The 14,195-nt window shown below is 37.1% G+C and overlaps 1 protein-coding gene across 20 annotated transcripts in view; it reads left to right on the forward strand.

Annotated features, from left to right (window-relative positions):
• Positions 1–14,195, forward strand: part of OXR1 (oxidation resistance 1) — a 273,119-nt gene that overhangs the window by 239,701 nt on the left and 19,223 nt on the right. Inside the window, exon 1 of one of the 20 annotated variants that reach the window (XM_080579467.1) lies at positions 9,092–9,214. The exons of 18 other annotated variants lie outside the window; for them this stretch is intronic. In XM_080579467.1, coding sequence (XP_080435593.1) covers positions 9,149–9,214 — 66 coding nt within the window. In that variant the 5' untranslated portion in view covers positions 9,092–9,148. Of the gene's footprint in view, positions 1–9,091; positions 9,215–14,195 lie in introns of those variants that run through there. One more of the 20 variants, XM_080579465.1, reaches the window with a different exon arrangement.

Raw genomic sequence — 14,195 nt, forward strand, 5'->3', positions numbered from 1 at the left:
TCAAATTTGATTCTTGTCATATACTGTAAAAGTATCCCATCAGCATTGTTTAACTTGAATCTCAGGACACCAATTGCTGACTTGATTTTTATTTGTTTCTTTGGAGCATGCCAAAATTGAGGACGTCTATATTTGTTTTCTCTGAAACATTTTTGTATATTACGAAAGATTAGAAAAAATAAAAAATGCAATAGCCTTAGTTTTCTTCTGCTAAAATTTAAACTTTTGGGGCTAAGAATTCTGTTTTCAAGCTTGTCACTTACTTAGCTGAAGTATAAGGCTAGTGCTAAACAACACTACCTCTGCAGCTAAATAATTGTGTGGAGGAGTTTGCTGATATACTTAAATTAATATCATGCATGTCTTCTGAATCTTAAGATTTTCAGTGTGTATATGGCTCAAGTATTGACACCACTAACTTATTTTGGTATTGGCTCTTGCTCAAAGTCTTTTGATATCTTAAAACCTTGCCTTTTGGAGCACAGGAAACAGACTGGCAAGTGATCAGTTTTATGGTTCAAGGCACAACATGTGTCTTTTAGTGAACTCCAGTTACTCTGTTTTACCCATTTGTAGAGAACCATTTTCACAGGAAGTAGCGCAATGATTTCTTCAGGATGAAACTTTTTAGGAGTTATTTCTGAAGATAGCAGAGGCAGTCCTTTTCCTAAATGTGTTAGTTATTTGCTATAAAAAAAAAAAAAATTCTTTGAGCCTTTATTTACATTTAGATGGAAACAGTTGTAGAAGACATTTCAACAATAGTTATTTCCATCTGTGTTGCATGAAATTATCTCAAGTTTGCTTTTCATAATCTAATCCAGAATATTTTAATGAAGTTATACATCATACTAACTTTTATATTAAGCAAAGTCGTGCACATACAAGAAATATGCTGGTGTCATCTTCTGGGCATTTTAACTTGCGTAGTAAGACTTCTCTTAACTTGACTTACAGCACAAATCTGAAAGCTGTTTAAAAACTAACTTTCCTAATCAGAAATGCTTGACAGTATCAGAGTTACAGTGGTTTTTAACACGTGCTAGAAAATGTCAGCAGACACAGAATTGTAGCTGTTGTCATGCCCATTATTCCCATTAAATTTCATTGTTTTCAGTCAATGCACTTCCTTTAACCCAGCAAGCTTTTACTGTCAGCTCTTCATCCAGGTTTCATGCAAGATAGCAGGTAAACAGTATCACTGAAGCTTTTTTATATTACCACAAGTTTTGGAGGATAATTGGATGAAAAATTGTTCAGAACAGATGGGAAAACTCAGGGTGGAACAGAAATGAAAAACAAAATCTTGATGTACGCATGTATGGCAAGGAACTCTTGATTTACTGGAAGAGGAAGCTGGTGGAATAACTTGCTTTTCCAAAAAGTGTACGTTCTTTCTGCTGTTGCTGTCCAATATGATAAGATGAGAGAAGCAGGGAAAAGTAGTAATTGTTAACCCAGGTGTTGTGCACTGAGATGGTCATCAGCTTTTGCTTCTATGCTTGATAGTCCTATATTCACACATTCAGCTGCAGCTTTTTATCAAGAGACTTTAAGGAAGTACTGTGATTTCTTTAGAAAAGGAATTATGGGAAGAAAAGGATCAAGTGAAAGCAAAGACCGATACCATAAAAAAAAAGTAGAAACGTGCTTTCCTCTATCTGTACATAGCTTTTTGTATCAGACTTTTCGCTGAAGTAATTTAGTAGGTACAATCTCTGATCTAGCAGCAAGATAATCAAGACTCCTGCCATCAGATAAAACATGTTTTTATCAAATACTACATTGCACGAAGTATTCAAAAGAACAGCAATTCAGAAATTATGCTGTTGGGTTCTTGATGCTGTTATCCCCATCCATTTACCTCAAGTCTCTTTTTTTAACTTTCTTGTATTCAAGTGAATGTGTATATTCATCAAGGAAGAGGGTGTTTTTTTGTTTTTGTTTTTTTTTTTGAGGGGGGGGCTGGATGCTATCTGTACTGAGCCATAGAGATTTAAGGCTGTATTTATCAAGGCAGTATTTTTTATTTTTTGTTTAGTGTGTATGGATTCAAGTGCTAGTGGTTCTCTCTGTTAGCACAAAGAATTGTTACCATTTGGAAGACTGTCTGTTGATAAACAAAGGCTTTCTCCAAAATACATTCTGTTCTTGCATCTAAACGTGACCAGCTTTGAAAGCAAGCTGAGCGTTTCTGTTGAGCTGCAACTCAGAAGCAACTTCGATCGGTACTTAATGGTCTATTTTTTTTTTCCTTTTTAAGTTTTATATAATATTGTTGTGGTTTATCCTGGCTGGCAGTTAAGCAGGACAAATATATATATGTATAGGAATTAATGAAGTAGTAATGAATTAAGGTACTTGCTCTTACTTGCTGATGCGTTAACATCATTTTGGTGCCAATTAGTGTTGAAAATGTTAAGGAGTGTCACCTGGTGTTGGTAAGGGCATAGTACCTGCGCAGGGATGGATCCTGAAGTGCTACTGATAGGACTGGTCTTAAGCTTGAAGAATCTTGAGGGGAGTGGAGAGGAAAAATTGTTTGCAATCTGCAGTCTCCAAAGCCTGGCTCAGAAATGAGTTTTCAAGTAGTGCAACTACTTTGTTATTTCTATAAAAAAATAACTGCTAATAGTTTCATATGGCTGCATGAGAGCTTGTCTTCCTGAAAGATGTGTTGTTGACATTTACTGTAAAGGATAAATGTTTTTCCATTGTGTATACAATTCGTTAAAAAAAAAAAAAGAAAGACCAGAGTGTATGTTACAATCTATATTTGGTCATATAATCTTTGCTCACATTGTTTTAAAACACACATTACCTCCTATACATCATATCTGTAAGTTTTCTTGAAGATTTCTGTAACTTTTCTGATTTGGGAATCTGATCCTTGTATCCCAGAAACTCTAGTTCTACTGTCGATTACCTTGCATGGATTTTAAAATCTTGACAGGTTTATTTTTACTGCCTTTCCTATATGAAATGGCAGGCAGCAGTTTGAAGTTGACTGGAAGAAAAAGAAAACAAGTATGCGTGTAAAATATTTTTAGCCATGTTAGGATTCTAGTACAGAGTTGGAGTGCTTACATTCCACTGAACTTGTGTGCATGTGAAGATGCTGCTTGTGAAAGTTGCTGATAAACTCAAATATTTTTCTTTGAAAGTTGGGCGCAAATAAGGCCCCATCTGCTGAGACCATTAGGGGATCAATGAATCATATTTTGAGAGAATGATCAACTGAAGCTAACTTTCAAGAAAAGGTTTTTATGCTTCTGGTATTGCTAGATAAAAAGGAAATCCCTGTGCTGTAAGAACATAAAACAAGGAGGAGGGCATTGGAAGGGAAACGACGGAAATGATTATTTGAGTAAGAAAGGGTGCATAAAGGAGAAATTACGTTATTTGTGCTTTCCTATGTGTAGCTTTTACTATACAACTGTACCTTTTTTTTATACCTAACTAAAAGACTAATTTATCTCTTCAGAGGTTTCTAGATTTGATTCTGGAACAGTATCTATGTGAGGTACTATAATTAAGTGTCTTTATCACCATGCAATATTGGAAATACAAAATTTACACTGAAAAATCAGATCTCTGGTCATCAACCAGAGTACAGACAAAATATAACTACTCAATGTGGACACAGCTGAATATTTCTGAGACGTTGAAGACACTTCATTTTAGGCAGTTGTGAAGAAATCACTTAAGGAAACTGGTTCCTACTTAAATCTTAGATCCATTAAGTAAACAGAAGAATTACTCTATACTAGAAGAGTGAATTGGATAAAGTATTGATTTCCTTCGACTTATTTCCCCCTGTCATCAGATGTCATTAATTGCTATTATCCGAGATAGTCGTGCTTCAGATCTATATAAATCTAAATACTCATCCGTAAGAATCCTGAAAACAGGAAGCTCGTTGTCAGAGAAACTGCAAGCTGTTCTTATGGTAGTTGGAAACTGTCTCGGTTGTTTGGAAAATACAGAAAGCCAGTCTGATTTGAAGCTGTCTAGATGTCAGCTTTCAAAGTGAAGCATGAGTTGATAGATGTTTGCAGCCAGTTTTCCCAGTTTCCTGATTTTTTTTTGATTGTGTTCTAGTCCTGCATTTCACAATCATTACCTTTAAAGGGAGTGTTCAGAAATTCTGTTTGTGTTTTTGTAGAAGTATGATGGTCACAAACAGTGATTGTTTCTGGGTCAGACAATAGATTTTCAGTATTTTCAGTAAAGTATTTTCAGGTTTGGGATATTGGATGTAGATGCTTAAGCCTTCTACTGTATCTGGACTGTACCCTATAACACTTCTATACTAAAATGAATCTTTCTCTTGCATTGCTCTTTCTTTAAATAGGCCTTAAATTTTTGTATACTTAATAGTGTTTTTCCTATAAATTTGTTTCAGCTCCCTGCCCTATATTTTGAGCGAAATAGCTGCCTGCTGTGTCTTACATTTTGAAATGTGATCATATGATGCCTGCCACTAACAGTCCTCAAAATAGGAATATTTTCGCAATGTTTCTTGAAATGCTGTCTCTTAGTCATCTAACTACTATACACAATACACTCTCATAGTGTGGTTTTATGTTATGTGTTGTCTGTTTGGAAATTACGGGTATGTCACTATGCATGTGTCACTAGAAAGCATATTTAATAGGCTTTGCTCTTGGTCTGGACAATGAGATTCTTATGAACTTCTGCAGTTATGCAATACTAAAAGTGTTAAATTATTTTTTTGTGATTGAAGAGACTGGTGGCCATGAACATAATGTGATGCCTTTCCTAAGGACAAGTGGCTCTTGTTCTTGCTTTTGCAATTAGCTTGAATAAATATTGTAAGAATCTCAACTTCATGCTTAGGACATTTTTTTCCTTGCAATTTATATTCTCTAACCTATTCTGAAACCCTTTATAATTTGTAAGGGAAAATTTGGATGTGATTTAGTACATAAAACTGTCCTTCAGTAGGTGGAATCATTAGTGTGGAATTATAACTGATAGTTATTTCATGCATCTAATAGAGAGAACTAGGATAGTCTCTTTTCTGAGAATTGAAGCAGTGAATACAACTAAAAATCTTGTGAGTTTGTGACTTTGGCTTTCAGAGTGCCTCTGGAAATCCAGAGGAAAACTTTGTATGGGGAAATGCCTTCTTATTTTTTCCTAAGCTGTTGAAAGGAAACAAAGGATAACTTCTTAAATTAGACTTCCTTTCTTAAGAAAACACTACCAGCCAACTAAGAAGCTGTGCCATTCCTTGTTGTGCTGGATACCACCGAAGCTGGCTATTGTATTGTTCAGTGTGTTTTGTGTAGGCAGAAAGGGAGAAGAATCAGACCTCAGTGAACCATAATCCCACATCAGCTTTACCTGTTAGTTCATGTGCTGAAACACCTTTGTTGCCATAACTTTTTACAAAGATCTGCTTGTTCTAGAACAAAAGTAGTTATTTTACTTAGGTATTTACCAATACCTGCCTTATTTTTTTAGTGGCACTAACTTTGTTGTTTCTGAACTCAGGACAGTTTCTGCAGTCATCTGAGAGGCTTTTTTTGTACAAAATAGGACGTGCCTACCTCCTATTAAAGAAGATAAGTCAGACCTCTTAATTCAGCTATATTCTGTATGTCTTCTATTATGAAAATTGTAAACCGCCTTTCTTTCACCTAGCAGAATCTCTGCAAAAGATCGAGCAACTGAGTTAGGTGCCTTTGTAATTCAGAAGTTCTTGAAAACTTGTGCATAAAAACTGTAATCATTGAAATGCACCTGTTTGATGTTAGTAAGTAGCAACCCCATCTCTTTAATATATATACATATATATGATACATAAAAGTAGATATGTCACTGAAAGTGAAATTAATGTCATTGTTTATTGATTTTTGTTTGTTTGTTCCCAGACAAGGCAATACAACATCATAAAAAGAAGCTTTCATCTTGTCAGTCAGAAATGCAAATAACTTGTGAATTGCACTGAGGCACTTCAAGTCATCCAGTCTGGTTCCTGTGATTTATATGTTTTGCTCAATTTTCAGGATTGCTTCTGGAATTAAAGTATTAAATTCTAGAAACAATCTTATTTCATAGGTATGCCTCATATAATCTTCCCAGGAATTGCTTGGGGATGTTTATCTTATCTTCAGGGTAACACACGTGTGGCTTTTCATCATGAAACATGGTCACCTACAAAGCTGCATACTGTGGAAATTAACAGGAAGCACTAAAACAAGCAATTCCTTCCCCCAAAAAAACACTCCCCAGTATCTCTCTGGACTAACCTTCTTCACTTAAGGGGAGTCTTTTTACTAATGTAATATTGATTAAAAAATGTGTGCATATTAAATATAGGGATTGTAATATTCAACATCGCAACTTTTCTGTCTCTTTGGTATTAAGGGGTTGTGTTAGCTACAGGGAGAAACAGAATGACGCCATCTAGCCAGACTGCAACGATGTTTCACACCCTGTATCCTGTTTTTTTCCTACTCAAGTTTATAAGGAGTTGCTGTAGTTGTTATCCTGTTTCTAGGTTATGAGATCTTGCAAACTGATAACTTTAAATGTGATATGGCAAAGGTATAAACTGATTTGGAGTGAAAATAGGACATCTCATAAATCGTGTTGGTTTGCACTCACATTTTTCTGTTGCTTTGTAATTTAGGACAGATTGGTTTATTAGGAAAACCAGCATTGTGTATAACAATTGGTGAAAGGCCTATTTGCTTCTGCCTTGAACATTGATTGTATAGAGATGTTTGGCTTAGTTACAAACTAACAATGACAATAACAAGATTAATATTCAGTGTAATTAGATGCACTTTGTTTTGTTCTGTTGTCTAGGTAGCAAATAGACCTGCTCTGAAATGCGTGCTGCTGTTCTGCAGTTACGTTAGGTCTGAGTTGATATTCCTTCTCTCTGGAATCTTATTTATTATGAACTTCTATGGGAAGGAATGTATTAACTAGCAATGAGATGAGTTTCTGATGCAATTTATCAGATCATCAGTATAACCCACAAATGCAGAAAAGAATAAAAGGGCAGTTTATTTTTGTCTTTAATTAGGAGATGCTCCCGGGGCTGAGATCCCTGCATGTTTTTTTTTTTTTTTTTTTTTTCATCTAACAGAAATTCATCTTCTACCAGTCTGGAAAAAGTGTTAAGGGGCTGGGTGGAGATCAATCACAAGAGAAAGCTTTGGTTACTCTTACTACTATACTATTTCATGATGATGATGCTATCCTGACCTGCCTTCCCCCTCCAACAGATACTTCCAGCTACAGGGCAGCTGCCAGCTTGGGAGTTGCTGCTGCTGCTGGAATCCTGAACATCAAAACAGGTGGGCAGGAGGTCTGATTTGAAAAAGTTAACTAGTGCATTTATTCCCATTAATTCCTATTAAATTCCTATTTATTCCCATTAAACTTTGCAACTATAATTAGGTGAAAAAGGGGGTTGTCAGATCTCACCAAACAAGTTTATGGCTCCTCTCTTTTGAGCAAATTTTAAAAGTCCTTCTGAGAAGCTCGGTGCGAGCCACTTTAACTAGAAGCTAGAAGCATCTAAGTAAGTTACTTGAATTAAGATTTAAAAATATATTAAGTGTTCTGGAATCAAAAATTATATGATGGCCTAAATTTCTAGGTAATTCCTCCTCCCCTCCCCCAGTTTTGGAGAAGCTATGTGTTGACTAGTGTTTGGGAAGAACTTGAATCTCTTTTTATTTTTTTTTAATTTTTAGGGGGGGGAGGAGGGAAGGGAGGAAAACAATGCTAAAATAAGCTGAGGGGGAGTTAGTTATGTGGCTAGCTTTCTCTTTTGGCTCAGAAGATGCATCTCAACAGGCAGTTTGAAATAAATTTTCTGCATACTTTCCATTCCTTTAAGTTTGGCCTGACTGATTTATTTTTTGTAGCTTTTCTTATATTTATTGCAATTATCTCATCTGAAGCAGTTTTAATTAAGTTTACGCAGTGCATTTGTTGCTTTACTTCAGTATTGGCTCTTATTGATTTAAAAAAAATAATAAATGGGCGTATGGTTTGTTTGAATCTTACACTAGATACACAGTCGGTATGTTATTGTATTGAGTTTCCCACATCATGGTTTTGAATGGACCACTGATAAAAATGTTCTTAGGAGAATTGCTAAGAAGAAAGCTAAGTCAGAACAAACTGATTTTCAGAGCTACCAGCTCCTCAGAGAGCTTTTTTCTGAGAAGAAACACTTTATCCTTCTGAATTACATTGTTAGACACTAGAGCAAGGTGAGGAGTTTCAGTGGAGTTTGCTGTGCAGTGCAGTTATGTTCCTGGTTTCCTCTGCTTAGGCATCTTGGTTTTTAGATCGGAGCAAAGGCAGAAGTGATCAATGTTTAATGTTACGCTGCTGCCCATCACTGCCTCTGGTTATTCAGTATTTTAATCTAGAACTAGGAGCACTGGGTGTTTTGGGGAGGGGGAATAAAGCCTGCAAGTGCTACCACAAGGAAGTTCTCAAAGGGGTTGATGCTGTACATATTACTGCTAAACACACCTGATTAGATAAACATTCCTTCCTTAAGGAAAAAAAGAAACAAAACATGATTCCAATAAATGTGGAGAGTTTTGCATCCTGAATGCTTTAACCTTTATTATATATAGATACACACACATACTTTACTGACCATTATTTAACCAGTTCTGGACTCTAAGAAAAAAAATGAGTCTATATATACTTAGGAGCAATAGAAAGACAAACTTTTATTTTATTATTGAGTGCAAATTTGTTACTAGTAAAATTTGTTAATGAATATTAGAAAAACAATTTCACAAGCAGCTCTTGATTTTGTATTTTTAAGTACTGCATACAAAAAAAAAAATGAAGTTCTGTATCTTTAAATATTCTAGCCTTTTCAACAAACTCGTGCTCTGCAACCACCCTTGAATACAGGAAACCTTTCTTCTTCTCTACCGTCATCATTTGGGATGCAACCCCCCTACTGTACACTTGTTCATTTGTTCCCTGCCACGTCAGTCAAATCTGTGCCTCTAGCAGTCTATTCTGTCACCATTGTGGGGCTCTGTCTGTGCCTGGAACTGACAGCAGGTAGAGAGAATGCTTTCAAACAGCCTTGAATGATTTTTAGTCTTGTTTTATTTTTAGAAGGGAAATGTCTCGGCTCTGGTATGGGAAGAAGGGAGGAAAGCATCAGCCAGTTAATCATAATTATGCTCTGGTAATTTTCAGCACAGTATGTTCATTTCTGGCATTGCATTCTCTTAATGTTATGGTGCATAGGCAGTTTCTGGAAGTTTAAATTTTGAATGTGTGAACAGGATGCTAAGTCAGATTTTCACAATTTTTATGTGCATAATTTAGTTCCTGATATTTCATTGGTACTAGTTAAGAGAAACTACTTTGAGGGTTAAGGATTTTTAGCAGTTCGAGTGTTATTGGCTTTTATTTTTTCCCCTTTTGGAGTAATACATCTTATTTCAGCAAAAAATTGCTTTATAGCTAAATATATTGAACAGTAGATTCCATTGACATTTACTTAGAAAACTATAAATCCAAGCTGCTATTTAGTTATACCTTCTCAGAAGTCATTCAGCCATATGAAGATTTCCTAACAGTTCTGAATTGATAGAGATGAGTGCTGTAGTCCCATGACCCTCTCATACATCTATAAGAAAGAGGAGTGAGGACATGCCACTGTTTTTACAGTTCACTAAATCTGTGGAATTAACTATTTTTTACCGCATTGTTTACCCCAGAAAGGTTTTAATTTGTAGTAGAATAATAATAATAATAATAAATAGTTCTCAGTGGGACTTGCAAAACAGTAACATCTTGGGAATAGGGAGGAAGCGATCTTGACAATATACTTGTTGTGCTTTACCAGACAGCAGATCTGGAGATACATAATTCAGACTGACAAACTTTTCACCTTCTTTATAAGAGTTGCAGATCTCTGGTTTCTGGTGCATGTGTCTTTTGGAGGTGCTATTGACTTTGCTTTTTTATTTTTATTTTTGTCCTTATTTGTAATCAGGTTACTTGCAGAATATTAAATTGTGTCATGTGGCAATGATCGTTTCTCTAAACGCATTCCTAACTAAGAAAATATTTCCGAAAGAATAGGCTCTTAATTTTCTATAGAATAGAGGTACAGTAGCTGAATTAACTCAAGCATAATTCGAGCATCCCTTTTTACATTGCTACAGGGTATCTGAAGTTTAACAAAGATGTTATTCAAATATGGATATGGATGCATCTTGCCCAGCTTATTAAAAAAAAAAAATTTTATCCTTTATTGTAAGTATTTCCTTTAGGACCAACATTTCATGTTAGCCAGAGTCCAACTACACTAACAAAAGCAATAGTTATCGGCTTGTATGGGGAGGGTAAACTTTGAGAACCTTTCCTATGGAGAAGTTTGACAATATAAGGAAAATCTTTCTTAGGTAGAGAACAGGTTTTTTTGCATGTATAAAACAAGTCTGATCAGAAAAGGGTATAGAAATAACTACAGAATGAATATATTTTACAAATCGTATTATACCGAGATGCTCTGTATTTTTTTTCCCTTCAATGAATGATCATACAGCTAATGTGCCAGTGTAACCTTCTTATGGAAAAGAGAGGAGGAGTGTTGGAACCATTACTTGTGTTATGTGAGACAGTGGGAAGCATGTTAGACTGGCAGCAAATATGAAGTATAGGTTTTTGAATAAATGTTCTGTTTGTTAGTGTGAAATTCAGATGAAGACACAGCTGATGTGAAATAACATATCATTCTGTTTGGTCCAGCAACTATAATAAAAGTATGGATTAGGTATAAGTCATCTGGGTTTATTTACCTACAAGGTCTTTAGTATACATGATAGAGTAAACATATCAGGCATTTTAGGAATCTGATGCTTTCCTAGGGTAAGGAATAAGCCTTAATGACCAACCAAGGTATTATGCTCCCACCTCAAAATATGCTTCCCAATTTTTAGTAAATCTGTTTGGTACTAACTCTTCATTGTACTGCAACAGAAGAGATGATGGTAAGTTTCTAGAATGTCAGAAATGTAGGCAACCATTCTTCTGTCAAAGCACTTCAGACAAAGGACACCAGGCAATACAAGAGAACAAAAGGTGAATTTGCTGCCTTTAGGAAATGCTTGTCATGGCTGGAATGCTTTGCAGAGCTTCTATAGGGAATGCAGCCAAAGGCGACAGGCCAATATAACCTTACATTTGTCTTTTATATTTTGAAAATACAATGCAAAGGGCATTAAAATGACCTTGGTTTTAATGGTTTGAATGTCTTGACTTTCACGAATTGAGATTCTTCATAGAATCATAGAATATCCCGATTTAGAAGGTACCCACAAGAATCATCAAGTCCAACTCCTGGCTCCAAACAGGTTTACCCAAAAATTCAGACTGTGTGACTGAGAGCGTTGTCCAAATGCTTCTTAAACTCCAACAGGCTTGGTGTGTTCTTGATGTGTTAGCAATAAGCTGCTAAGCTGATGGATGTAGCTCTTTGGCTATGTTGAGGTTCTGGGGATACATTAATAAGATTATTAATAAGAGTATACATGTGAAAGATGAGAATTTAGTGCTCACCCCTGTGGGTGCCAGAATGAGATTGCATTAATCCAATAATACTGCTACAAAGATCTTTAGAAGGCAATTTTCCTTACTAAGTTCTATTAGTTATAGCAGTGAACTGATCTGAGTATATAGGGGAAAAAAAAGAGCAAAAAAAGCAGAGTGTAACTCAGTACTTTCTTAAATTGATCATTGCCTTGAACCTTGTCCTGATCAGGTGTGTGCCATACCCAGGGTCCTAACTTAGAGTAAGTGTATTAATAATTGTGAAATATTAGGCCTCACTACAAGTGCAGTTCAGTAGCAGATAAAGATTTGAAAAAGTTGATTGTAAATTGAAAGAAAATAAGTGGATATTAGAGGCTTACATTTTGTGTGCATTTAATGGTCTATGCAATCCGACGTCAATTCCTTAGCTTTTCTGATGAAAAAGGGCAAAGCTTTCCACAACTGGGGTGGGATTCAGTTTTCTGCTTGTAAGTATGTGTAACACCTGTTGTACTACACTTTGTTCTCACGCCTGAGAGGATATCTGCATGGCGTGATCGGATTTTATATTTATACATGGGGGATCAGTTTGGGGACTGGCACTGTTTATTATCTTCATTGGTGACATGGACGGTGAGATTGAGTGCACCCTCTGCAAGTTTGCCGATGACACCGAGCTGTGTGGTGTGGTCGACACGCAGGAGGGAAGGGCTGCCATCCAGAGGGGCCTGGGCAGGCCTGAGAGGTGGGCCTGTGTGAGCCTCCTGAGGTTCAATGAGGCCAAGCGCAAGGTCCTGCATCTGGGTCAGGGCAATCCCAAGCACAAATACAGGCTGGGTGGAGAATGGGTTGAGAGCATTCCTGAGGAGAAGGACCTGGGGGTGGTGGTTGATGAGAAGCTCGACATGAGCTGGCAGTGTGTGCTTGCAGCCCAGAAAGCCAACCGTATCGTGGACTGCATCAAAAGCAGTGTGGCCAGCTGGGCGAGGGAGGTGACTGTTTCCAATATAGACTAGACTGTTCCAAAATAGACTATGGTTGGAAGCAGGCTAACCCAGTGTATACTTTGCCACTTACATACTTGGTCAGCCTGGAGAAGTCTCTGGGGAGACCTTACTGCAGCCTCCCAGTACCTAAAGGGGGCCTGCAGGAAAGCTGGGGAGGGACTCTTGGTCAGGGGGTGTAGTGACGGGAAAAGGGGTATCAGCTTTAAACGAAGAGGGGAGATTTAGATTAGAGGTTAGGATGAAATTCTTTACCCAGAGGGTGGTGAGGCACTGGCACAGGCTGCCCAGAGAAGCTGTGGATGCCCCATCCCTGGGGGTGCTCAAGGCCAGGTTGGATGGGGCTTTGGGCAACCTGGTCTGGTGGGAGGTGTCCTGCCCATGGCAGGGAGGTTGGAAGTAGGTAATCTTCAAGGTCTCTTACAACCAAAACCATTCTACAATTCTCCTGGAGTGGCAGCTTGAGGTCAGGTGCTGGGTGCTTTGGTTTAGATAACTGAAACTGGTTTCTGTACTTGCTAGTGCTGAAATTTCCTTACTTTATTTTACAAGATAAATCAACTGGGTTTAAAGATCTAGGTTTTATTGGTAATGATGCTGTAGATTCTTTGACAAAATGAGTCAAGTTGTGTGACATCTCTAATTTTCATAAATCTGATTTTTAACTCTTTGCATAGACGTCCTAAGCTTTATTTAATATTTGCCTGTTAAATTTAACTCTTGTTGGCTTTATCTCTTTCAAAGTAATGATTTCAAATATCTTAAATAGTTTATAATACAGGCTTCCCAGAGTTGCTGTAAACACTGTGTGCTTAAGGCTTTGATTGCATTCTTCTCAAGTTAATTTATTAATTCTGATTATTGTGAAACTTTTAATTTTTCTTCAATACATGTTAATTATGTCAAAGCAGATACTTAACAGTCTGTCCCGTGGTGCTGTGGAGACTGTAGTGATCACAGGGAGAATGCTGTTGTCTTGTAAGATACTAAGCTCTCCTGTCACAGCTCTGGAAAATAGCCTGGTATGCAGAACAGCTCTGAGAGACGGCCAGTTTTAAAGAGAACAGCCGTGCCTGCCAGTTTAGTGGACTGCTGTTATGCTCTGGTCCCTCTCGTTTGCCTAAAATGGCTAGCTCTTCCTCGTCATCAGCAGAGTGACAGGAAGCTGATTTGGCTGAAAACCACTCAGACTGGTTCGCTCTGCAGCCGCACCTGCTTCCTGAGCTGACTTGCACGGCCATAGGCAGGTCCAGAGCCGTGGCAGCTGAGACCATGGTCCTGGTAAGCTGCGCTAGATAGACTCCTGTCCCTCTGGTTGCCGTAATTCAGTGAAGTGATGATTCTTGTTCTCATGTGCCTTTCCTTAAGACTTTTTGCAAATTTGTTGATATTTTAAATGATCAATACTGCCTGATTGGTCTCTCATCCAGTTATATTTCACTTCTCTTAGACTGTCTTGAACCTACAGAGTCTGTCTTGCTTTGGTTTCTTTTTTTTTTTTTTTTGGAAGTGGTGGGGACTGAGGGTTTTGTCTTTGTTTTTTTTTTTGATTGTACCCATCTGATGGGCACTGAGGTTTTGAATTCTTAAAAGCTATTGGAATTCAAATAAATATTAATT

The sequence above is a fragment of the Anser brachyrhynchus genome (genome assembly GCF_964034855.1).
Source record: "Anser brachyrhynchus genome assembly, chromosome: 2".
In the NCBI taxonomy this organism is placed as follows: Eukaryota; Metazoa; Chordata; class Aves; order Anseriformes; family Anatidae; genus Anser; species Anser brachyrhynchus.